The 26,112-nt window shown below is 50.3% G+C and overlaps 1 protein-coding gene across 16 annotated transcripts in view; it reads left to right on the top strand.

Annotated features, from left to right (window-relative positions):
• Nucleotides 1–25,117, top strand: part of baz2ba (bromodomain adjacent to zinc finger domain, 2Ba) — a 563,986-nt gene extending 538,869 nt beyond the window's left edge. For all 16 annotated transcript variants that reach the window (XM_038789612.1, XM_038789617.1, XM_038789613.1 and 13 more), the window contains 3 exons: nt 8,685–8,956; nt 23,390–23,533; nt 23,652–25,117. In XM_038789612.1, coding sequence (XP_038645540.1) covers nt 8,685–8,956; nt 23,390–23,533; nt 23,652–23,805 — 570 coding nt within the window. In that variant the 3' untranslated portion in view covers nt 23,806–25,117. The remainder of the gene's footprint in view (nt 1–8,684; nt 8,957–23,389; nt 23,534–23,651) is intronic.
• Nucleotides 25,118–26,112: the final 995 nt, after the last annotated feature.

Genomic DNA, 26,112 nt, shown 5'->3' with positions numbered 1-26,112 from the left:
ATTTGTTTATTGTCACGTGTACCGAGGTACAGTGAAAAGTATTTTTCTGCAAGCAGCTCAACAGATCATTCAGTACATGGGAAGAAAAGGGAATTAAACAGAATTCAAGAAATACAAGAAAATACATGAGAATACATAATAGGGCAACACAATATATACAATGTAACTACATAAGCATTGGCATCGAATGAAGCATACATGGGTGTAGTGTTAATGAGGTCAGTCCATAAGAGGGTCATTTAGGAGTCTGGTGACAGTGGGGAAGAAGCTGTTTTTGAGTCTGTTCGTGCGTGTTCTCAGACTTCTGAATCTCCTGCTCGATGGAAGAAGTTGGAAAAGTGAGTAAGCCGGGTGGGAGGGATCCTTGATTATGCTGCCTGCTTTCCCCCGGCAGCGGGAGGTGTAGATGGAATCAATGGATGGGAGGCAGGTTCGTGTGATGGACTGGGCGGTATTCACGACTCTCTGAAGTTCCTTGCGGTCCTGGGCCGAGCAGTTGCCATACCAGGCTGTGATGCAGCCCGATAGGATGCTCTCTATAGTGCATCTGTAAAAGTTGGTACGGGTTAATATGGACATGCCGAATTTCCTTAGTTTCCTGAGGAAGTACAGGCGCTGTTGTGCTTTCTTGGTGATAGCGTCGACGTGAGTGGACCAGGATAGATTTTTGGTGATGTGCACCCCTAGGAATTTGAAACTGCTCACCATCTCTACCTCGGCTCCGTTGATGCTGACAGGGGTGTGTACAGTACTTTGCTTCCTGAAGTCGATGACCAGCTCTTTAGTTTTGCTGGCATTGAGGGAGAGATTGTTGTCGTTACACCACTCCGCTAGGTTCTCTATCTCCCTCCTGTATTCGGACTCGTCGTTATTCGAGATCCGGCCCACTATGGTCGTATCGTCAGCAAACTTGTAGATGGAGTTGGAACCAAGTTTTGCCATGCAGTCGTGTGTGTACAGGGAGCCTTGCGGGGCACCGGTATTGAGTACTATTGTGGAGGAGGTGTTGGTGTTCATTCTTACTGACTGTGGTCTATTGGTCAGAAAGTCAAGGATCCAGTTGCAGAGTGGAGAGCCAAGTCCTAGGTTTTGGAGCTTTGATATGAACTTGCCTGGGATTATGGTGTTGAAGGCGGAGCTGTAGTCAATAAATAGGAGTCTGATGTAGGAGTCCTTGTTTTCGAGATGCTCTAGGGATGAGTGTAGGGCCAGGGAAATGGCGTCTGATGTGGACCGGTTGCGACGGTATGCGAATTGAAGTGGGTCAAGGCGTTCCGGGAGTATGGAGGTGATGCGCTTCATGATCAGCCTCTCGAAGCACTTCATTACAACTCACGTCAGGGCCACCGGGCGGTAGTCATTGAGGCACGTTGCCTGGTTCTTCTTTGGTACCGGTATGATGGTGGTCTTCTTGAAGCAGATGGGGACCTCGGAGTGGAGTAGGGATAGGTTAAAGATGTCTGTGAATACCTCTGCCAGCTGGTATGCGCAGGCTCTGAGTGCACGACCAGGGATCCCGTCCGGGCCCATCGCCTTCCGTGGGTTCACTTTCAGGAAGGCCGATCTGACTTCGGAAACTGTGATGGTGGGTATGGGTGAATTATGGGTTGCTGGGGCACTCGATAGCGGATTGTTGGTTACCTGCTCAAACCGAGCATAGAATGCATTAAGTTCATCGGGGAGGGGTGCGCTGCTGCCAGAGATACTGCTCAGCTTCACTTTGTAGTCCGTTATGTTGTTTACTCCTTGCCACAACCGCCGAGAGTCTGTCTGTGACTCTAGCTTAGTTTGATATTCTCTCTTGGCATCTCGGATGGCTTTGCGGAGGTCGTACCTGGATTTCTTGTATAGGACAGGATTGTCTGCCTTGAACGCCTCAGATCTGTCCTTCAGTAGGGAGTCAATCTTGCGGTTGAGCCATGGTTTCCGGTTGGGGAACATACGTACTGCTTTCTTTGGCACGCAGTCGTCCACACATTTGCTGATGAAGTCTGTGACGCTGGTGACATACTCATTTAAGTTAGTCGTTGAGTCCTTATATATGGACCAGACCACTGTCTCCAAGCAGTCACGTAAGGGCTCTTCTGTCTCCTCGGACCAGCACTGCACAACCTTCTTAGCTGGATTCTCCGGCTTGAGTTTCTGCTTGTAAGCCGGGAGAAGGAGCACAGTCTTATGGTCTGATTTCCCAAAGTGCGGTCGGGGGATGGAACGGTAGGCGCCCTTGATTTTTGAGTAGCAGTGGTCAAGAGTGTTGTCGCCCCTGGTGGGACAGGAGATGTGCTGGTGGAATTTTGGCAGTACACTCTTGAGGTTGGCTTTGTTGAAGTCTCCGGCCACAATGAACAAGGCCTCCGGGTGTTCTGTTTCATAGTTGTTTATGACTGTGTACAGTTCATCCAGCGCCGCCTTCACTTCTGCCTGGGGTGGGATGTAGACCGCTGTGATAATGGCTGAAGTAAACTCACGTGGAAGATAATATGGGCGGCACTTTACGGTCAAGTATTCCAGGTCTGGGGAGCAGTAGGTCGCCAGGGTCACCACATCCAAGCACCAGGAGGAGTTGATGAGGAGGCAAACCTTTTCACCCTTCGCTTTGCCTGAAGATGCCGTGCGGTCCACCCGGTGAATAGAGAAGCCTTCAGGTTGTATGGCACAGTCCGGTGAGGCGGGGGTGAGCCATGTCTCTGTGAAACAGAGCACACAGCATTCTCTTACTTCCCTCATGTTGTGTTACGTATCCAACATTGCATTTAGAATAATTAAATACTCTAAATTTTTAAAAACTCATTCTTGGGATATAGGTGCTGCTGGCAAGACTGATGTGGAGATGCCGGCGTTGGACTGGGGTGAGCACAGTAAGAAGTCTTACAACACCAGGTTAAAGTCCAACAGGTTTGTTTCAAACACGAGCTTTCGGAGCACGGCTCCTTCATTCACCTGAAGAAGGAGCCGTGCTCCGAAAGCTCGTGTTTGAAACAAACCTGTTGGACTTTAACCTGGTGTTGTAAGACTTCTTGCTGGCAAGACTGGCATTTATTATCGATTTCTAGTTCCCTTTGAAAGTTGGCAGTGACCTCTCTTAAATAAAAGTGTACAAGTTGTATTGAATTAGCCATCTGCTTAACAGAAATATAAGTGTAAGAATCTTAGTACAAAACAGGTAGAAATATGTTGTACTGGTTGTTATGTTCTCTATTCTGCTTTACCTGGATGGACTAGATGTATAGTGTTGAATAAAGAACATAAAGCTTTGTTAACGAACAAAACTATAAATTTATTACACTACTAACTAAGATTTGTTCACATTCCTAAAGTAGAAGGTTATTGTATAAAACTATCCTATCTCTAACTTGCAGAACTCTCAAGTACACAACTGCTCTCTATGCCTGACTATTTTATCCAGCTTTCTCCTAACTCTCAACTCCTAATCATCTAATTATCTTCTAATTCCCTAGTCACATGATATATATGACTGTGCTGTGGTTCCCTCTAGTGGTATGAATAATTATCATTAACTTGTTAACTCTTTACATCCCAGTCAATATACATATCATTACATTGGTTGTCACAGGATATTTAATGCAAATAATGATGGTTCTGAGATCATATTTTTCTTTACATTTCTTGGCAAGAGATCCAGTAAATCTGTTTTTTAAATTACAATTTGATTTGTAAAACAGTATGAATCAGGATTATATCCATGATAGAAAACGTTATGGATCATAGAACAGAAAATCTAACTGGACAAGATCATAGGTCCACATTCCTGGTGTCCCAGTAATTATATTCCACACTATGCAATCTTTTCCAGATTCATGCCCAATTTTAGCTTGAAGAGATCTAAATTACTTGTTTCTACACCCTCCCTTGTAAACTCTTCCACACTACCATCATTGTAGTAGTATGCCATACATTCACCTGAATACACTTTTTCCCCAATATATTTTCTCATGCCCTTGTTCTACTCTTTCATGGCAATACAAATACAGTAGTGCTGACTGGTCCTCTACATCCTGGAGCCTTACTAATTTGAAAACTTTATCCTTCAGCTTCCTTCTTTCCAATGAGGATTATTGCATTCTTTGAGCCCATCCACACATCTGATTTTATTGAATCTCACCCCCACAAACCCAAAGATGTGGAGGGTGGGTAGATTGGTCATGCCAAATTGCCCTTAATTGGAAAAAGAGAAGAGTACTCCAAATTTATAATTAACAAAACATCATTATAGCTTTCCTCTCTTTCTAGTTCGGCTCCATTCCTTCAGTATTGCAGATTCCAGAACTGTGTTTAGGTGGGCCTGATCAAAATGCCATTCCCGTACCAGCCTCCCCGAACAGGCGCCGGAATGTGGCGACTAGGGGCTTTTCACAGTAACTTAATTGAAGCCTACTTGTGACAATAAGCAATTATTATTATTATTATTTTAATAAGATTACTTTGCATAAATAAGAAATGCAATATAGATAGAAAACCAAACATCCAGTTAGCTTTTTAAAAAGAGTCAGACATTGATGTTTATTGGTCAGTATATTCCTATTCTGCAATCCATTTGTCTGGTCTATATCGCTACATTCATGACTTTCAATTATATCACAACTGCCAGTTGTCCATCCACTTCCTCACAAAGCGTCTTGTTCTATTGTTGTTTTTCCTCAACACTCCTGTATTTTTTTTATAAATGTTTTTGTTGGGTTTTTGAACAAAGTATAATTACCGTTATGTACACAGAATAAGAAACATATATATATATATATATATACACATATTTAGAAGAGAAGGGCACACCCCAACATAAAATACAATAAAATATGAAATAGACTAACTGGTGGGGTATTGTGCACCAGTTCGACAGCGGCAGCTCTGCCCATCTGGCAAAATTATTTACACCACGTAAGTAGGCGACTGTTTGCTGGGGGGGGGGGGATTGGGATTGAGACCCTGATTCTCCCGGACGGGTCTCGCTGCCGTCCCGCGCTCGCCTCCGCTTCTGCTGCTCCTCCCGTCCTCCATCTTTATTTTCCTCATTCCCCGCTCCTGGAGATGTCATGCACGTTTTGGCATCCTGTGCCTTCCTTCCGGCTCCCGTTTCCCTGCCCCCCCACCCCACCCCGCTGGTTCTCCTCTCTTGTCCCCCCCCCCCCCCCCCCCCCCCACCATGGTTCGCCTTTCTTTTCTCAGGTTTAGCTGTCTCCTCCCCTCCCCCCCCGGTGATTCGCCTTTCTTTCCTCAGGTTTAGCCGTGTGTCCCCCTTCCCTCCCTCCCAGTCTATCTCCCCCTTCATGCCTTGGCTACATTCCCCTGATTCTTGACTAATATCCCCTGATTCTTGGCTACCTGGCTATTCTTCCTCTTGTTCGTTGGCCACAAACAGGTCCCGGAACATTCGTGCGAATGGCTCCCACGTTCTGTGGAAGCCGTCGTCTGACCCTCGGATGGCAAATTTGATTTTGTCCATTTGGAGAGATTCCGAGAGGTCGGACAGCCAGTCTGCAGCTTTGGGTGGAGCTGTTGACCACCAGCCAAACAGGATTCTATGGCGGGCGATCAGGGAGGCAAAGGCAAGGGCGTCCGCCCTCCTCCCCAGGAATAGATCTGGCTGGTCCGAGACCCCGAAGACCGCCACTATCGGGCATGGCTCCACCCTCACTCCTACCACTTTGGACATTGCCTCAAAGAAGGCTGTCCAGTACTCCACAAGTCTGGGGCAAGAGACCAGAACATGTGGGCGTAGTTGGCCGGGCCTCTTTGGCACCGTTCACATCTGTCCTCCACCTCTGGGAAGAACCTACTCATACGGTTTCTCGTTAAGTGGGCTCTATGTAGCACTTTTAGTTGCGTCAGGCTGAGCCTTGCGCACGTGGAGGTGGAGTTGACCCTATGCAGTGCTTCGCTCCAGAGTCCCCACCCTATCTCAATCCCCAGATCCTCCTCCCATTTCTTTCTTGTTGCGTCCAGTACGGTGTCGGCCCTTTCTGTCAGTCGGTCGTACATGTCACTACAATTTCCTTTTGTCCAGTATGCTTGGTCCAGTAGTTCTTCCAGTAGTGTCTGTCGTGGCGGTTGTGGGTACGTCCTTGTCTCCATTCGTAGGAAGTTTTTAAGCTGCAGATATCTTGGCTCGTTCCCCCCAGCTAGCTGAAATTTCTCTGTCAGTTCGTCCAGTGTTGCGATCCTGCCGTCCGTGTATAGGTCCCTGAGTGTCAGTGTCCCTCCGTCCTGCCTCCACCTTTTGAAGGTGACGTCAGTCAGTGCTGGTGTGAACCTATGGTTGTTGCAGATGGGAGCTTTGTCCGACATTTTGGTCAGGCCAAATTGCTGCCGCAGTTGGTTCCAGGATTGGAGGGTGGCTATCGCCACCGGGCTGCTGGAGTGTTTTTTTGGTGGGGATGGGAGTGCTGCCGTGGCGAGGGCGGGTGGGAGGGAGGTCCCCACGCAGGAGGCCTCCTCCGCACGCACCCACTCGGCCTCTGGCTCCTGGATCCATCCCCTTATTCGCTCGGCTGTTGCCGCCCAGTGGTAGAATTGTAGGTTTGGGAGGGCTAACCCCCCCCCCCCCCCCCCCCCCCCCCCCCCCGGATTTTGTTTTTTGTAGGACCTTCTTTGGGATCGTAGCATTTTTACACCCCCCCCCCCCCCCCCTTCTTTGGGATCGTAGCATTTTTACACCCCCCCCCCCCCTCCCCATACGAAGGCCATGATTAGTTTGTCCAGCGCTTTGAAAAAGGCCTTGGGGATGTAGATCGGAATGGATCTAAACAGGAAGAGGAAAATGCGCAGTACGTTCATTTTGATCGTCTGGGCTCTCCCCGCGAGGGAGAGTGGGAGTGTGTTCCATCTTTGCAGGTCCTTTTTTACTTCCTCCGTCAGACTGGTGAGGTTCCATTTGTGGATCCCTTTCCAGTCATGGACTATTTGGATCCCCAGGTAGCGTAATTTGTGTCGGGCTTGTTTAAACGGCTGCCCCTTTAGAGCTGCCCCCCACTTGCGGGTGTACTGGGAAGATCTCGCTTTTGCTCATGTTGAGTTTGTAGCCTGAGAAGGCTGCAAACTCTTTCAGGAGCGCGATGATTCCGTCCATGCTGCTCTGTGGGTCCGAAATGTAGAGGAGCAGGTCATCTGCATAGAGTGAGACTCTGTGCTCTCTGCCTCCCCTTCGGATCTCCCTCCAACGTTTTGCTGCCCTGCGCGTGATTGCTAGCGGTTCGATCGCTAGGGCGAACAGCAGCGGGGACAGTGGGCATCCTTGTCTGGTGCCCCTGTGCAGCTGGAAGTATTGGGAGTTGGTATCGTTGGTCCGTACACTCGCCATGGGAACGTTGTATAAGAGCTTTACCCAAGAGGTGAACCCTGTTCCAAGCCCGAACTGCTCCAGTACCTCTATGAGGTATTTCATTCGACTCTGTCGAAGGCCTTTTCTGCGTCCACGGGGACGATCACCTCTTGTGTTCTCTCCCCGGAGGGGGTCATTATCACGTTCAGCAGGCGCCTGATGTTTGAGGTAAGCTGTCTACCTTTGACGAAGCCCGTCTGGTCCTCTGTGACCACCTCAGGTACATTTTGGATACATAGGATTTTGGCCAGTATTTTGGCATCTGCGTTCAGCAGTGAGATGGGTCTGTATGACCCACAACACTCCTGTATTAACCACTCCCTGCTATTTTTATGTAATCTGCTAACTTTGAAATAAAGCTATGATTATCCTCTTCCTAGGTCATTTATGAAAATGTTGAAATGTTAAGTACACTGCGGAGCTTACCTGACTGGCACACTTTCCATCCAGAATACGTTTTGTTCATACACTCTGTTAACCACAAAATCTCTCTCAGCAATACTGTGTCTTCCAATTTACGAATAAAGTGTACTAAGAACATAAGAAATAGGAGCAGAAGTAGGCCATTCGGCCCCTCACGTCTGCTCTGCCATTCAGCAAGATCTTGCTGATCTAATTTTGGCCTCAACTCTGTTCCCAGGAACCTGTCTCAACCTTGAATACAAGCAGTGACCCAGTCTTCACAGCTCTCTGTGGTAGAGAATTAGAGTTTACGTTTCTCTGAGAGAAAAAGTTTCTCCTCATCCTTGTCTTAAATGCGTGGCCTCCTATTCTGAAACTGCAGTTCTAGATTCCCCAGCAAGGAAAAATATTCTCTCAGCCTCTACCCTATCATCCTCCTCAGAATAAAATCATTGTATGTTCTTCTAAACTGCAATGTGTATCGACCCAACCTGCTCAATCTTTTCTTGTAAAACAATCCCTCATTATTATTGCATCTTACAAAGAGTCTTGCTAATGTCCAGGAACATTACATTTATTATTTGGTTTATGTCACTAAGCTCTCCACTAACTTAGCTTTGATAAATTAATCTAGAATTTTCCTCCATACTGATGAAGCAACAGTTCCTGAACATGTACATTAAATATGATGACGTTGAGTATTGATCAATTTTTCACTCCTGTATTATTGAATGCAAAGCAGGTAGTTTACAGGTTACTTTCTTCAATGGATGGAATTTCCAAGATGTGCTGGCAGAGGGCAAGCTTCCTCACTGATTGTATGTTGTCTGATCTTTCAAAAGTTCTATATTTGGTAATAAACTTATACAGTGAGAAAAATATTGTAAAATTTTAGAGTGAAAATATGTGATCTAATTCCTCTCTCTCCAATATTTCCTTTTGGTAGGCAAGTGGTCAGTCTCCACATAGTAAAAAATTCCTAAATCGTCCAAGGAAGAATTTTGAACAGAAGAAGGGTCGGAGGTTATCTGGAGCTGGTGTTAGTGATGAAGAGGAGACGGCTAGTACAAGTAGTACCCCAAAGAAGGGAGGTAAAGAGTCCAAAAAACGAAAAGTGGATGACAGCCCATCTATGAACTCACCCAGGCTAGAGGGACCATCACCTACCAAGAAGTGGAAAACCATAAAAGAGAGTAGCAAGGATTTGGCTTTGTGCAGGTATGAATTCAACATTCAAATGTATAGACCCCAGTACAACGCCAGCATCTCCAGATCATTTCTCACTCAAGGTGCTGATGAGAACATTTCTGGAAGATATGGTTTGGCAAAACATTAAACATGAATTTTAGAAAAGGTTGCGCTATGAAGAAAACATAAACTTGCTGAGCAAAAATAAAACAATGTCAAAAAATAAATTGTAGGTAAAAAAAAATAATAAAAACGACCATTAGTCGGTGGCGCAGTGGTTAGCACTGCTGCCTCACAGCGCCGAGGACTCTGGTTCGATCTCAATCCTGGGTCACTGTCTGTGTGGAGTTTGCACATTCTCCCTGTGTCAGCGTGGGTCTCATTCCCACAACCCAAAAAGATGTGCAGGATAGGTGGATTGGCCATGATAAATTGACTCTTAATTGGAAAAAATGAATTGGATACTCTAAATTTATTAATAAAAAAATAATTACTCTCATCAAAACCTTGTAGAAAAATAATTGGGCACCTTTTTTTAAAAAAAAAAAGTAATTTAAAAATGATCATTAGAGTTTTAGAGGATCCATGTATGTGTGCCTGGTACATACCCAGGCTCAGTGTGCTCACTCACCCTCATCACTGTGAGAGTGGTGAGAAGATGTGTTGGTGTGTGGGGGGTGCAGGTGAGTAAGAGAGTGAGGCAGACGCATGCTCTCTCTAGTGTGCTCTCTCTACTCTGGCGCGCTCTCTCTACTCTGGCACGCTCTCTCTACTATGGCGCACTCTCTCTACTCTGGCGCGCTCTCTCTACTCTGGCGCGCTCTCTCTACTCTGGCGCTCTCTCTCTACTCTGGCGCGCTCTCTCTACTCTGGCGCGCTCCCTCTACTCTGGCGCGCTCCCTCTACTCTGGCGCGCTCCCTCTACTCTGGCGCGCTCCCTCTACTCTGGCGCGCTCCCTCTACTCTGGCGCGCTCCCTCTACTCTGGCGCGCTCCCTCTACTCTGGCGCGCTCCCTCTACTCTGGCGCGCTCCCTCTACTCTGGCGCGCTCCCTCTACTCTGGCGCGCTCCCTCTACTCTGGCGCGCTCCCTCTACTCTGGCGCGCTCCCTCTACTCTGGCGCGCTCCCTCTACTCTGGCGCGCTCCCTCTACTCTGGCGCGCTCCCTCTACTCTGGCGCGCTCCCTCTACACTGGCGCGCTCCCTCTACACTGGCGCGCTCCCTCTACACTGGCGCGCTCCCTCTACACTGGCGCGCTCCCTCTACACTGGCGCGCTCCCTCTACACTGGCGCGCTCCCTCTACACTGGCGCGCTCCCTCTACACTGGCGCGCTCCCTCTACTCTGGCGCGCTCCCTCTACTCTGGCGCGCTCTCTCTACTCTGGCGCGCTCTCTCTACTCTGGCGCGCTCTCTCTACTCTGGCGCGCTCTCTCTACTCTGGCGCGCTCTCTCTACTCTGGCGCGCTCCCTCTACTCTGGCGCGCTCTCTCTACTCTGGCGCGCTCTCTCTACTCTGGCGCGCTCTCTCTACTCTGGCGCGCTCCCTCTACTCTGGCGCGCTCCCTCTACTCTGGCGCGCTCCCTCTACTCTGGCGCGCTCCCTCTACTCTAGCGCGCTCCCTCTACTCTAGCGCGCTCCCTCTACTCTAGCGCGCTCCCTCTACTCTAGCGCGCTCCCTCTACTCTAGCGCGCTCCCTCTACTCTAGCGCGCTCCCTCTACTCTAGCGCGCTCCCTCTACTCTAGCGCGCTCCCTCTACTCTAGCGCGCTCCCTCTACTCTAGCGCGCTCCCTCTACTCTAGCGCGTTCCCTCTACTCTAGCGCGTTCCCTCTACTCTAGCGCGCTCCCTCTACTCTAGCGCTCTCCCTCTACTCTAGCCGCACCCTCTACTCTGGCACGCTCCCTCTACTCTGGCGCGCTCTCTCTACTCTGGCGCGCTCTCTCTACTCTGGCGCGCTCTCCCTACACTGGCGCGCTCTCTCTACTCTAGCGCACACCCTCTACTCTAGCTGCTCTCTCTACTCGAGCGCGCTCTCTCTACTCGCGCGCGCTCTCTCTAAATACTCGCACGTGCTCTCTCTACTCGCACGCGCTCTCTCTACTCGCAGGCGCTCTCTCTATTCACGCGCGCTCTCTCTACTCGCGAGCACGCTCTCTCTACTCGCGAACACGCTCTCCCTCTACTCGCGCGTGCTCTCTCTACTCGCGCGTGCACTCTCTCTACTCGCGCGTGCTCTCTCTCTCTAATCGCACGTGCTCTCTCTCTAATTGCGCGTGCTCTCTCTCTAATTGCGCGTGCTCTCTCTCTAATCGCGTGTGCTCTCTCTAATCGCGCGTGCTCTCTCTCTAATCGCGCGTGCTCTCTCTCTACTCGCGCGTGCTCTCTCTACTCGCGCGTGCTCTCTATCTACTCGCGCGTGCTCTCTCTCTACTCGCGCGTGCTCTCTCTCTACTCGCGCGTGCTCTCTCTCTACTCGCGCGTGCTCTCTCTCTACTCGCGCGTGCTCTCTCTCTACTCACGCGTGCTCTCTACTCGCGCGTGCTCTCTCTCTACTCGCGCGTGCTCTCTCTCTACTCGCGCGTGCTCTCTCTCTACTCGCGCGTGCTCTCTCTCTACTCGCGCGTGCTCTCTCTCTACTCGCGCGTGCTCTCTCTCTACTCGCGCGTGCTCTCTCTACTCGCGCGTGCTCTCTCTCTACTCGCGCGCGCTCTCTCTACTCTGGCGCGCTCCCTCTACTCTGGCGCGCTCCCTCTACTCTGGCGCGCTCCCTCTACTCTGGCGCGCTCCCTCTACTCTGGCGCGCTCCCTCTACTCTGGCGCGCTCCCTCTACTCTGGCGCGCTCCCTCTACTCTGGCGCGCTCCCTCTACTCTGGCGCGCTCCCTCTACTCTGGCGCGCTCCCTCTACTCTGGCGCGCTCCCTCTACTCTGGCGCGCTCCCTCTACTCTGGCGCGCTCCCTCTACACTGGCGCGCTCCCTCTACACTGGCGCGCTCCCTCTACACTGGCGCGCTCCCTCTACACTGGCGCGCTCCCTCTACTCTGGCGCGCTCGCTCTACTCTGGCGCGCTCTCTCTACTCTGGCGCGCTCTCTCTACTCTGGCGCGCTCTCTCTACTCTGGCGCGCTCTCTCTACTCTGGCGCGCTCTCTCTACTCTGGCGCGCTCTCTCTACTCTGGCGCGCTCTCTCTACTCTGGCGCGCTCTCTCTACTCTGGCGCGCTCTCTCTACTCTGGCGCGCTCCCTCTACTCTGGCGCGCTCCCTCTACTCTGGCGCGCTCCCTCTACTCTGGCGCGCTCCCTCTACTCTGGCGCGCTCCCTCTACTCTGGCGCGCTCCCTCTACTCTAGCGCGCTCTCTCTACTCTAGCGCGCTCCCTCTACTCTAGCGCGCTCCCTCTACTCTAGCGCGCTCCCTCTACTCTAGCGCGCTCCCTCTACTCTAGCGCGCTCCCTCTACTCTAGCGCGCTCCCTCTACTCTAGCGCGCTCCCTCTACTCTAGCGCGCTCCCTCTACTCTAGCGCGCTCCCTCTACTCTAGCGCGCTCCCTCTACTCTAGCGCGCTCCCTCTACTCTAGCGCGCTCCCTCTACTCTAGCGCGCTCCCTCTACTCTAGCGCGCTCCCTCTACTCTAGCGCTCTCCCTCTACTCTAGCCGCACCCTCTACTCTGGCACGCTCCCTCTACTCTGGCGCGCTCTCTCTACTCTGGCGCGCTCTCTCTACACTGGCGCGCTCCCTCTACTCTAGCTGCTCTCTCTACTCGAGCGCGCTCTCTCTACTCGCGCGCGCTCTCTCTAAATACTCGCACGTGCTCTCTCTACTCGCACGTGCTCTCTCTACTCGCAGGCGCTCTCTCTATTCTGGCGCGCTCTCTCTACTCTGGCGCGCTCTCTCTACTCTGGCGCGCTCTCTCTACTCTGGCGCGCTCTCTCTACTCTGGCGCGCTCCCTCTACTCTGGCGCGCTCTCTCTACTCTGGCGCGCTCTCTCTACTCTGGCGCGCTCTCTCTACTCTGGCGCGCTCCCTCTACTCTGGCGCGCTCCCTCTACTCTAGCGCGCTCCCTCTACTCTGGCGCGCTCCCTCTACTCTAGCGCGCTCCCTCTACTCTAGCGCGCTCCCTCTACTCTAGCGCGCTCCCTCTACTCTAGCGCGCTCCCTCTACTCTAGCGCGCTCCCTCTACTCTAGCGCGCTCCCTCTACTCTAGCGCGCTCCCTCTACTCTAGCGCGCTCCCTCTACTCTAGCGCACTCCCTCTACTCTAGCGCGCTCCCTCTACTCTAGCGCGTTCCCTCTACTCTAGCGCGTTCCCTCTACTCTGGCGCGCTCCCTCTACTCTGGCGCGCTCCCTCTACTCTGGCGCGCTCCCTCTACTCTGGCGCGCTCCCTCTACTCTGGCGCGCTCCCTCTACACTGGCGCGCTCCCTCTACACTGGCGCGCTCCCTCTACACTGGCGCGCTCCCTCTACACTGGCGCGCTCCCTCTACTCTGGCGCGCTCGCTCTACTCTGGCGCGCTCTCTCTACTCTGGCGCGCTCTCTCTACTCTGGCGCGCTCTCTCTACTCTGGCGCGCTCTCTCTACTCTGGCGCGCTCTCTCTACTCTGGCGCGCTCTCTCTACTCTGGCGCGCTCTCTCTACTCTGGCGCGCTCTCTCTACTCTGGCGCGCTCTCTCTACTCTGGCGCGCTCTCTCTACTCTGGCGCGCTCCCTCTACTCTGGCGCGCTCCCTCTACTCTGGCGCGCTCCCTCTACTCTGGCGCGCTCCCTCTACTCTGGCGCGCTCCCTCTACTCTGGCGCGCTCCCTCTACTCTAGCGCGCTCTCTCTACTCTAGCGCGCTCCCTCTACTCTAGCGCGCTCCCTCTACTCTAGCGCGCTCCCTCTACTCTAGCGCGCTCCCTCTACTCTAGCGCGCTCCCTCTACTCTAGCGCGCTCCCTCTACTCTAGCGCGCTCCCTCTACTCTAGCGCGCTCCCTCTACTCTAGCGCGCTCCCTCTACTCTAGCGCGCTCCCTCTACTCTAGCGCGCTCCCTCTACTCTAGCGCGCTCCCTCTACTCTAGCGCGCTCCCTCTACTCTAGCGCGCTCCCTCTACTCTAGCGCTCTCCCTCTACTCTAGCCGCACCCTCTACTCTGGCACGCTCCCTCTACTCTGGCGCGCTCTCTCTACTCTGGCGCGCTCTCTCTACACTGGCGCGCTCCCTCTACTCTAGCTGCTCTCTCTACTCGAGCGCGCTCTCTCTACTCGCGCGCGCTCTCTCTAAATACTCGCACGTGCTCTCTCTACTCGCACGTGCTCTCTCTACTCGCAGGCGCTCTCTCTATTCTGGCGCGCTCTCTCTACTCTGGCGCGCTCTCTCTACTCTGGCGCGCTCTCTCTACTCTGGCGCGCTCTCTCTACTCTGGCGCGCTCCCTCTACTCTGGCGCGCTCTCTCTACTCTGGCGCGCTCTCTCTACTCTGGCGCGCTCTCTCTACTCTGGCGCGCTCCCTCTACTCTGGCGCGCTCCCTCTACTCTAGCGCGCTCCCTCTACTCTGGCGCGCTCCCTCTACTCTAGCGCGCTCCCTCTACTCTAGCGCGCTCCCTCTACTCTAGCGCGCTCCCTCTACTCTAGCGCGCTCCCTCTACTCTAGCGCGCTCCCTCTACTCTAGCGCGCTCCCTCTACTCTAGCGCGCTCCCTCTACTCTAGCGCGCTCCCTCTACTCTAGCGCGCTCCCTCTACTCTAGCGCGTTCCCTCTACTCTAGCGCGTTCCCTCTACTCTAGCGCGCTCCCTCTACTCTAGCGCTCTCCCTCTACTCTAGCCGCACCCTCTACTCTGGCACGCTCCCTCTACTCTGGCGCGCTCTCTCTACTCTGGCGCGCTCTCTCTACTCTGGCGCGCTCTCTCTACTCTGGCGCGCTCTCCCTACACTGGCGCGCTCTCTCTACTCTAGCGCACACCCTCTACTCTAGCTGCTCTCTCTACTCGAGCGCGCTCTCTCTACTCGCGCGCGCTCTCTCTAAATACTCGCACGTGCTCTCTCTACTCGCACGCGCTCTCTCTACTCGCAGGCGCTCTCTCTATTCACGCGCGCTCTCTCTACTCGCGAGCACGCTCTCTCTACTCGCGAACACGCTCTCCCTCTACTCGCGCGTGCTCTCTCTACTCGCGCGTGCACTCTCTCTACTCGCGCGTGCTCTCTCTCTCTAATCGCACGTGCTCTCTCTCTAATTGCGCGTGCTCTCTCTCTAATTGCGCGTGCTCTCTCTCTAATCGCGTGTGCTCTCTCTAATCGCGCGTGCTCTCTCTCTAATCGCGCGTGCTCTCTCTCTACTCGCGCGTGCTCTCTCTACTCGCGCGTGCTCTCTATCTACTCGCACGTGCTCTCTCTCTACTCGCGCGTGCTCTCTCTCTACTCGCGCGTGCTCTCTCTCTACTCGCGCGTGCTCTCTCTCTACTCGCGCGTGCTCTCTCTCTACTCGCGCGTGCTCTCTACTCGCGCGTGCTCTCTCTCTACTCGCGCGTGCTCTCTCTCTACTCGCGCGTGCTCTCTCTCTACTCGCGCGTGCTCTCTCTCTACTCGCGCGTGCTCTCTCTCTACTCGCGCGTGCTCTCTCTCTACTCGCGCGTGCTCTCTCTACTCGCGCGTGCTCTCTCTCTACTCGCGCGCGCTCTCTCTACTCTGGCGCGCTCCCTCTACTCTGGCGCGCTCCCTCTACTCTGGCGCGCTCCCTCTACTCTGGCGCGCTCCCTCTACTCTGGCGCGCTCCCTCTACTCTGGCGCGCTCCCTCTACTCTGGCGCGCTCCCTCTACTCTGGCGCGCTCCCTCTACTCTGGCGCGCTCCCTCTACTCTGGCGCGCTCCCTCTACTCTGGCGCGCTCCCTCTACTCTGGCGCGCTCCCTCTACTCTGGCGCGCTCCCTCTACACTGGCGCGCTCCCTCTACACTGGCGCGCTCCCTCTACACTGGCGCGCTCCCTCTACTCTGGCGCGCTCGCTCTACTCTGGCGCGCTCTCTCTACTCTGGCGCGCTCTCTCTACTCTGGCGCGCTCTCTCTACTCTGGCGCGCTCTCTCTACTCTGGCGCGCTCTCTCTACTCTGGCGCGCTCCCTCTACTCTGGCGCGCTCCCTCTACTCTGGCGCGCTCCCTCTACTCTGGCGCGCTCCCTCTACTCTGGCGCGCTCCCTCTACTCTGGCGCGCTCCCTCTACTCTAGCGCGCTCCCTCTACTCTAGCGCGCTCTCTCTACTCTAGCGCGCTCCCTCTACTCTAGCGCGCTCCCTCTACTCTAGCGCGCTCCCTCTACTCTAGCGCGCTCCCTCTACTCTAGCGCGCTCCCTCTACTCTAGCGCGCTCCCTCTACTCTAGCGCGCTCCCTCTACTCTAGCGCGCTCCCTCTACTCTAGCGCGCTCCCTCTACTCTAGCGCGCTCCCTCTACTCTAGCGCGCTCCCTCTACTCTAGCGCGCTCCCTCTACTCTAGCGCGCTCCCTCTACTCTAGCGCGCTCCCTCTACTCTAGCGCTCTCCCTCTACTCTAGCCGCACCCTCTACTCTGGCGCGCTCCCTCTACTCTGGCGCGCTCTCTCTACTCTGGCGCGCTCTCTCTACACTGGCGCGCTCCCTCTACTCTAGCTGCTCTCTCTACTCGAGCGCGCTCTCTCTACTCGCGCGCGCTCTCTCTAAATACTCGCACGTGCTCTCTCTACTCGCACGTGCTCTCTCTACTCGCAGGCGCTCTCTCTATTCACGCGCGCTCTCTCTACTCGCGAGCACGCTCTCTCTACTCGCGAACACGCTCTCCCTCTACTCGCGCGTGCTCTCTCTACTCGCGCGTGCACTCTCTCTACTCGCGCGTGCTCTCTCTCTCTAATCGCGCGTGCTCTCTCTCTAATTGCGCGTGCTCTCTCTCTAATCGCGCGTGCTCTCTCTAATCGCGCGTGCTCTCTCTCTAATCGCGCGTGCTCTCTCTCTACTCGCGCGTGCTCTCTCTCTACTCGCGCGTGCTCTCTCTACTCGCGCGTGCTCTCTATCTACTCGCGCGTGCTCTCTATCTACTCGCGCGTGCTCTCTATCTACTCGCGCGTGCTCTCTCTCTACTCGCGCGTGCTCTCTCTCTACTCGCGCGTGCTCTCTCTCTACTCGCGCGTGCTCTCTCTCTACTCGCGCGTGCTCTCTACTCGCGCGTGCTCTCTACTCGCGCGTGCTCTCTCTACTCGCGCGTGCTCTCTCTCTACTCGCGCGTGCTCTCTCTCTACTCGCGCGTGCTCTCTCTCTACTCGCGCGTGCTCTCTCTCTACTCGCGCGTGCTCTCTCTCTACTCGCGCGTGCTCCCTCTCTACTCGCGCGTGCTCTCTCTCTACTCGCGCGTGCTCTCTCTACTCGCGCGTGCTCTCTCTCTACTCGCGCGTGCTCTCTCTCTACTCGCGCGTGCTCTCCCTCTACTCGCGCGTGCTCTCTCTCTACTCGCGCGTGCTCTCTCTACTCGCGCGTGCTCTCTCTCTACTCGCGCGTGCTCTCTCTCTACTCGCGCGTGCTCTCTCTCTACTCGCGCGTGCTCTCTCTCTACTCGCGCGTGCTCTCTCTCTACTCGCGCGTGCTCTCTCTCTACTCGCGCGTGCTCTCTCTACTCGCGCGTGCTCTCTCTACTCGCGCGTGCTCTCTCTCTACTCGCGCGTGCTCTCTCTTACTCGCGCGTGCTCTCTCTACTCGCGCGTGCTCTCTCTCTACTCGCGCGTGCTCTCTCTCTACTCGCGCGTGCTCTCTCTCTACTCGCGCGTGCTCTCTCTACTCGCGCGTGCTCTCTCTCTACTCGCGCGTGCTCTCTCTCTACTCGCGCGTGCTCTCTCTCTACTCGCGCGCGCTCTCTCTCTACTCGCGCGCGCTCTCTCTACTCGCGCGCGCTCTCTCTCTACTCGCGCGCGCTCTCTCTGCTCACGCGCGTTCTCTCTCTACTCGCGCCTGCTCTCTCTACTCGCGCCTGCGCTCTCTACTCGCGCCTGCTCTCTACTCGCGCCTGCTCTCTACTCGCGCCTGCTCTCTACTCGCGCCTGCTCTCTCTACTCGCGCCTGCTCTCTCTACTCGCGCCTGCTCTCTCTACTCGCGCCTGCTCTCTACTCGCGCGTGCTCTCTCTACTCGCGAGCACGCCATCTCTACTCGCGAACACGCTCTCCCTCTACTCGCGCGTGCTCGCTCTACTCGCGCGTGCCCTCTCTCAGCTCGCGCGTGCCCTCTCTCTGCTCGCGCGTGCCCTCTCTCTGCTCGCGCGTGCCCTCTCTCTGCTCGCGCGTGCCCTCTCTCTGCTCGCGCGTGCCCTCTCTCTGCTCGCGCGTGCCCTCTCTCTGCTCGCGCGCGCCCTCTCTCTGCTCGCGCGCGCCCTCTCTCTGCTCGCGCGCACTCTCTGCTCGCGCGCGCGCACTCTCTGCTCGCGCGCGCACTCTCTCTGCTCGCGCGCGCACTCTCTCTGCTCGCGCGCGCTCTCTCTCTGCTCGCGCGCGCTCTCTCTCTGCTCACGCGCGCTCTCTCTCTGCTCACGCGCGCTCTCTCTCTGCTCACGCGCGCTCTCTCTCTGCTCACGCGCGCTCTCTCTCTGCTCACGCGCGCTCTCTCTCTGCTCACGCGCGCTCTCTCTCTGCTCACGCGCGCTCGCTCTCTGCTCACGCACGCTCTCTCTCTGCTCACGCGCGCTCTCTCTCTGCTCACGCGCGCTCTCTCTCTGCTCACGCGCTCTCTCTCTGCTCACGCGCTCTCTCTCTCTGCTCACGCACTCTCTCTCTCTGCTCACGCGCGCTCTCTCTCTGCTCACGCGCGCTCTCTCTACTCGCAAGCGCGCTCTCTCTCTCTACTCGCAAGCGTGCTCTCTCTCTCTACTCGCAAGCGTGCTCTCTATTGGTGCATGGGCTAGATTCCTGATCTGGAAGAAATAATTGCTCTGTGCTCCAATACAGAATCGATTCATGATTTTAAACATTTTGATTGTATCTCTCTATAACCTTCTAATTTCATGGGAATACAAGCCAAGTGTATGCAATTTGCCTTTCAAAGTCTTACAATCATTTTCATAAATCTGTACAGTAACCTTTAGATGCCAATATAAATTCCTGTGGTTCAGTGCCCATATTTCAGATACAATCTGACCAAGTTCAGGAAATATTACTACTTCACTTCGGAATTTGAGTCCACTTAAGATAAAGGCCAACATGCCATTTGGCTTCCGACCACTTTCTGTACCTATTTACTAGCCATAGCGATTTGTGTACATGGCACCAAATCTCTTTAAGCTTCTCGGCTGAAATTGCAGGGACTGGATTCCCTCTGGTTCCTGCCCCACCCACACTCTCAGCGATTTTACGCTGGGGCGGGTCAGGTCACAGATGGAGAGCCCACCTTTGACCCAATTAATGACTATGGGCTGTTTCCTGCCCAGCCTCAAGTTTTAGGCAGGCAGGTGTATTGAAACACCATGGGGGAAACCCATGAATTAAAGAAAACTGGATCTCCGGCAGAAAGGAAGAGGGTAAATCCATACAAGCCTTTCTCACTGGCCCCTTCCCTCATCAGGCCTTCCTCACCCTTACACAATCTGGGCTTCTAGTTCCCAGGGCTTGGTCTTATAGAACATTACATCGCAGTACAGGCCCTTCGGACCTCGATGCTGCACCTACCTGTGAAACCCCTCTAAAGCCCATCTACACTATTCCCTTATCGTCCATATGTCTATCCAATTACCATTTGAATGTCCTTAGTGTTGGCGAGTCTACTACTGTTGCAGGCAGGGCATTCCACGCCCCTACTACTCTCTGAGTAAAGAACCTACCTCTGACATCTGTCCTATATCTATCTCCCCTCAATTTAAAGCTATGTCCCCTCGTGCTAGACAATGCCATCCAAGGAAAAAGGCTCTCACGGTCCACCCTATCTGATCCTCTGATTATTTTGTATGCCTCAATTAAGTCACCTCTTAACCTTCTTCTCTCTAATGAAAACAGCCTTAAGTCCCTCAGCCTTTCCTCATAAGAACTTTCCTCCATACCAGGCAACATCCTGGTAAATCTCCTCTGTACCCTTTCCAATGCTTCTACATCCTTCCTATAATGCAGCGACCAGAACTGCACGCAATACTCCAAATGCGGCCGCACCAGAGTTTTGTACAACTGCAACATGACCTCATGGCTCCGAAACTCAATCCCTCTACCAATAAAAGCTAACACACCGTACGCCTTCTTAACAACCCTCTCAACCTGGGTGGCAACGTTCAGGGATCTATGTACATGGACACTGAGATCTCTCTGCTCATCCACACTATCAAGAATCTTACCATTAGCCCAGTACTCTGTCTTCCTGTTATTCCTTCCAAAATGAATCACCTCACTTTTCTGCATTAAACTTCATTTTCCACCTCTCAGCCCAGCTCTGCAGCTTATCTATGTCCCTCTGTAACTTGTAACATCCTTCCGCACTGTCCACAACTCCACCGACTTTAGTGTCACCTGCAAATTAACTCACCCATCCTTCTACGCCCTCCTCCAGGTCATTTATAAAAATGACAAACAGCAGTGGCCCCAAAACAGAGCCTTGTGGTAAACCTGTCTCAGGCAGCTGAATTTCAGCCAATCAGATTGGCTGGCAGCTCACCAAGGTGGAACTTCTTGCCGAGTGAGAGGTGTAAATCCAGGCCAATTCCAATCCAGAGAAATTTGCAAAGGGGCTGCCAGAGTCCCTGTGAACTTTTCCACCATCCTAAAAATTCAGGCCTTGGTCATTCACTATTCAGAAAAAGTGGATAATTTAATGTATTCTTTCATGAGCAACATTGGCAAGGCCACTATTTGTTGTTCATCTCTAATTGCCCATGAACTAAGTGACTTGCTAGGCAGTTGAGAGTCAGCCACCTTGCTGTGGGTCTGACATTACATATAGGGCAGACCAGGTAAGGATGATTCTTAAAATACATTAGTGACCTGATGGGTTTTTACAACAATTGATTGTTTCATGGTCATTACTGAGACCAGCTTTCAATTCCAGATTATATTAATTGTATTTAAATTTCACCAGCTGCCGTTGGGGGACTTGGACCATGAATTATTAGCCTGGGTTTCTTGATTACTTGTCCAATGGTATTAGCACTATACTATTGGCTCCCCTTAAACCAGTGAGGTCCATAGATTTTCCCTTTTAGTTAGCCTGTCCAAATGTCCTTTTGCAACTTTCTGCTCCCATTCAAACAATTATCTGTGTTTCTTAACTTACTGTTATCTGCAAACTTGAAAATACAACTCTCTGTTCAGTCACCGGGACGATTTAAACAATTTACAAGAAAGAATGAGGAGAGGCAATGTAAACTAAACAGTACAATTTTAAAGAGATGCAGGAAAGAGAAATCTAGGGGTTCACATAAGCAAATCTTTGAAGATGGTAGAGCAGATATAGATGTTAAGGCATTTTAGATCCTGGGCTTTATAAATGATGGCAAAGAGTTCAAAAGCAAGGAAGTTCGGCTAATCATTATAAATCACGTTGACTTATTGCTTCCAATTCTGGGCAATACACTTTAGAACAGATGAGACCTCGGAGAGCATGCAGAGATGATTTACAATGAGGTGAGGGACTTCAGTAAAGTGGAGAAATAGGAGATGTTGGGATTGTTCTACTTGAAGGTCATGAGGAGATTTAATAAAAATGCTCAAAGTTTCGAAGGGTTTTGATAGTGGAAAGAAACAGTTTCCAATGACAAGAGGATTGGAACCAAAGAACACAGATTTAAAGTAATTGGCAAAAGAATTGTGTGTGGGGGCAGTGAGAACAACTCTGTACTTTCCTGATGATTACCTGATCTTCACAAATCCATGCAGATACTTCTACACATACTCTGTCAGATTGTATCTGATGGATTCAAACTTCCCAATAGTTGATCATTTTTCCCTTTGTGTCTCAAATAATAGAACATATGCAATTTTCCAAAACAAATGCACAATGCTTGAATCTAGTTTATTTGGAAAATTATGACCAATATACCTGTAATTTCATCACCTATTTATTTTAATATCCTGAGGTGGAAAGCAGCAGATCCTGGAGATTTGTAAATCTTAAATACTGTTATTTTCAGTCCTTTTTTTAAAAAAAAAACAACTTATTGAATCTAATTATGTTCACCCCCTTGTCTTTTCGTTAGCTTCCTTTATACTGTTGGTGTTTTGTCCTCTTCTTCCATAGTGGGAATTGATACAAAGTACTGATTTAATAAGCCTTTGATTTTCTTATTATCTATTATACTCTCCTGCATCCAATTTGAATTGGCTCACATTCCCTTTATCACTATTTCTCAATATATTGATAAAAGCTCTTGGTGTTAGCTTTGATACCTCTTGAAAGATTTCAAAAGTTGCTTTTTTCACCACTTATTACTTTCTTTGTATCCTTTTTTGCTTTTCCCAGTTATTCCGCTTATCCTTGCTTTTGTCCCTTAAATTATTTGTTGACCATGGTTTATTTAACTACATTCGTGGAACTCTTGGGGAGAGAAGCTGATTTGACATGATATCAGATATTATGTTGAATACATCCCACTCTTATCCATAACAACTCCACCCAATTTGCTGCAGTATTTATTGCTTATCCCTGAGACGGTTCGCTTCAATTTAAAACCTTGGGTTCTAACTCTCCGTGCTGCCTCCCAAATGTAATATCAAATTCACTCACTTTACGGTCATTATTTGGAAGATGCTGCCTTACGGTCAGAATGCTAACTGTTTTATTACTCATCACTAAAACAGTATGGCCTTTTCCCTTGCTCATTCTAAACTTATTGGTGCAGAAAATGGTCCCGAATATATTATCAAAATTTTTTTTTTAAATTTATTTTTATTTTTTTACCCAATTATTTTTTCCAATTAAGGGGCAATTTAGTGTGGCCAATGCACCTAGCCTGCACATCTTTTGGGTTGTGGGGGTGAAAACCACACAGACACGGGGAGAATGTGCAAACTGCACACGGACAGTGACCCAGGGCCGGGATTTGAACCCGGGTCCTCAGCGCCGTAGGCATATATTCTCAAAATTCATTGTATTTATCATAGAAGAATCATAGATTACTACAGTGCAAAAGGAGGCCATTTGGCCCATCGAGTCTGCACCGACCCTCTGAAAGAGCACCCTACTTATCCCCGTAACCCAGTAACCCCACCTAACCTTTTGGACACCAAGGAGCAATTTAGCATGGCCAATCCACCTAACCTGCACATCTTTGGACTATGAGAGGAAACCGGAGCACCCAGAGGAAACCCACAAAGACACTGGGAGAACATACAAACTCTCCACAGCCACATGAGGCTGGAATTTAACCCGGGTCCCTGGCTCTGAGGCAGCAGTGCCAACCACTGTGCCACCCCTTTGACTGCTTTTTCTAGTCTGACAGTCTAGGCATTATAGTGTCAGCATCTCATTGAAGTTAAGGACCATTACTTTCTTTTAAACAGCATTATGTTATCAGAGCTGGAAACCCATGAGGATGCGTGGCCCTTCTTACTCCCTGTGAATTCTAAACTGGTACCGGGATACCGAAAGGTTATAAAGAAACCCATGGACTTTTCGACCATTAGAGAAAAACTCAGCAATGGACTGTAAGTATCTCTACATTTTTTTCAACAACTTTTTCATCAGTCATATTTAAAATCTAAGTAATAGAGTTATCTTCCTTTTGGCGCTAATACTGATTCCTAAATACACATTCTTTCCTAGATACCCTAATACTGAAGTATTTGCTGTGGATGCGAGACTAGTTTTTGACAACTGTGAAACATTTAATGAAGATGATTCGGACATAGGCAGAGCTGGTCACAACATGAGAAGATTTTTTGAGAAACGGTGGGCTGAGCTATTTAAGGGAAGCTAAAGCAATCAAAATACACATGAAAGGCTTTGGGACCAGCAGTCTGAAATACTGGTATCTTCATATCTATGGGGAAGTGCAAAATAATTTGCACAAAGCAACAGATACTTCACATCACTTCTTAAAATGTGGAAATGCCAGCCAAGGATTATTCTAGAAGAAAAGGTTCGCTCCTTTGGAAACCATAGCTCTTGAACTATGGCAATGTTTTACGGACAGCTTCGGTAGAACAGGGAAGCACACCCAAAGAGTTCAGTGGCATGGGGTGGTCCTAGTGCAATAGCAACCAATATTTCAAAACGCACTGAATTAATATACAACCACCAGAGCTGTAATGGGGGACTGGAAATCCTCTCCCCTTGTAAAAAAAAATACATGGAAGTAAATGGAAAAAATCTTGAATTTTTTTTGTAGCTTATATTTTAGTGAATGTATTTAATTTTTGTTAATTTATGAATAAAATGTCAAGTCTTCATTTTCTATGAAAAGGAAGAGGCAGCAAAATTGCTTTAAATCTTCAAGGAAATAAAACAACGAATGTTTTTGAATAATAAAACAAAGCCAATTGATAACTGTTTACACTGTTCTGTCTGAGCAGGGCACTGGAGAACCTGTTGTTACTGTAGACATAAATTTATAGATCTGCTTATCAATGCACCACCTACTTAGTCTCAAAGTGAATTCGAGAACAGTGGATCATCAAAGAAACATCTGTATATAATTGTTCATTAATGTTAATATTAATTAAGTCTTGTTCAAATATGTATGATGTGTACATATTGTTTGCAGGCATTGAATATTGTTATGCCTTAGAATAACCGTAGCATTTTATTTTAGTCTTAAAATGATTATACGTATATGGCTTGTACATATCCTCTACAAACACTGTGGATTCTCCTAAAGTTGGGTAGTGCCTGCCTTTAAAACAGGGTGTAGGGGATATTAGGTTTTCCATTTTCTATTTTTGTTATATAATTTTTGAGCCACTGTGGTCTCAAATTCCAATATAATCATTTGTATCCATACAATAAATTACAATTTCCTATACACAGTATTTTTCATAATGCATTTCCCTCCATCTGCCTTGCCACGGACCCTGGTACACAATGGCTCTTTGTAACCACCGTGTTTAACCATTGTGTGAGTTGCAGTGGCCTGTTGGAGGCAGCTCAGATCAGAAATTTTTGTACCTGAGTCAAAGTACTTGAAGTTATTTTATTTAAATATGTTGTGAGAAAAGGGTAGTTTTCTTTCTTAGGAGCATTATTTTTCACTAGTATGTGTGGCACGGACATAATAAAAGGGTGTTTTCCAATTCTGTTTTCCATTTGTTTTGATTTCTACAAATATTATTCAGTTGTGAATAATTTTGTAAACTTAACATTATAGATCTGCTTTTCTATGCTGTATATGAAAATGTTTTTAGTCTGTTTTGGCTGCTGAGGAGCTGTACCATGGATCATTAGAATGTTTGGTCAAACTGATACTTACCTTACTAAAGTAATATTAGATCATTTCAACAGCTGTTAAACTACCTACATTGAATGTGGCCCACTTTGCCAAGAAAATGATTGTCGCTAACATTTTTTGACGTGTTAGAAATTAATTACTAAAAATTGTGATAATTACTGAGAACATTGAAATTATAATCAATGCTTGAATATTGGAAGAACCTACAATAGAAATACTTTAAACCTGGGAATAATGACTTGCATGTATATATATATATAGTAATGCATTTTACTGCAGATGTTCAAAATACAATTTTCAGTGATACTAAATCATATTCTAAAACTAGAGATGGGGAATGAAAATGAAAAAATGAAAAATGAAAATCGCTTATTGTCACGAGTAGACTTCAATGAAGTTACTGTGAAAAGCCCCTAGTCGCCACATTCCGGCGCCTGTTCGGGGAGGCTGTTACGGGAATCGCACCGTGCTGCTGGCCTGCTTGGTCTGCTTTCAAAGCCAGCGATTTAGCCCAGTGTGCTAAACAGCCCCTGAAGCAGAGGGAGAGGAATATCTGGGCCAAATGGAAATTGGAGTGGAAAGTCAAAGTAAGAACTTGTATTTGTGAAGTATTTTGCATGACCTTCAGCCATTCCAAGGTGCTTTACAACCAATGGAATATATTTTGACGTAGTCACAATTGTAATGTAGAGAAAATAAATAGAACTAAAGGACAGGTGTCATAAACATGACCTGAATTTTCTTGAGTGTAGAAGAATGAAGGTTGAGCCAATTGTGTTAAAATGGTTTAAGGTTTAATAAGGTAGATATAGAGAAATTCTTTTCTCTGGGGGAATCAAG

The sequence above is a fragment of the Scyliorhinus canicula genome, chromosome 2 (assembly GCF_902713615.1).
Source record: "Scyliorhinus canicula chromosome 2, sScyCan1.1, whole genome shotgun sequence".
Classification (NCBI taxonomy): Eukaryota; Metazoa; Chordata; class Chondrichthyes; order Carcharhiniformes; family Scyliorhinidae; genus Scyliorhinus; species Scyliorhinus canicula.
Note: the sequence above shows the minus strand (reverse complement) of the source record. Positions and strands in the feature narration are given on the sequence as shown.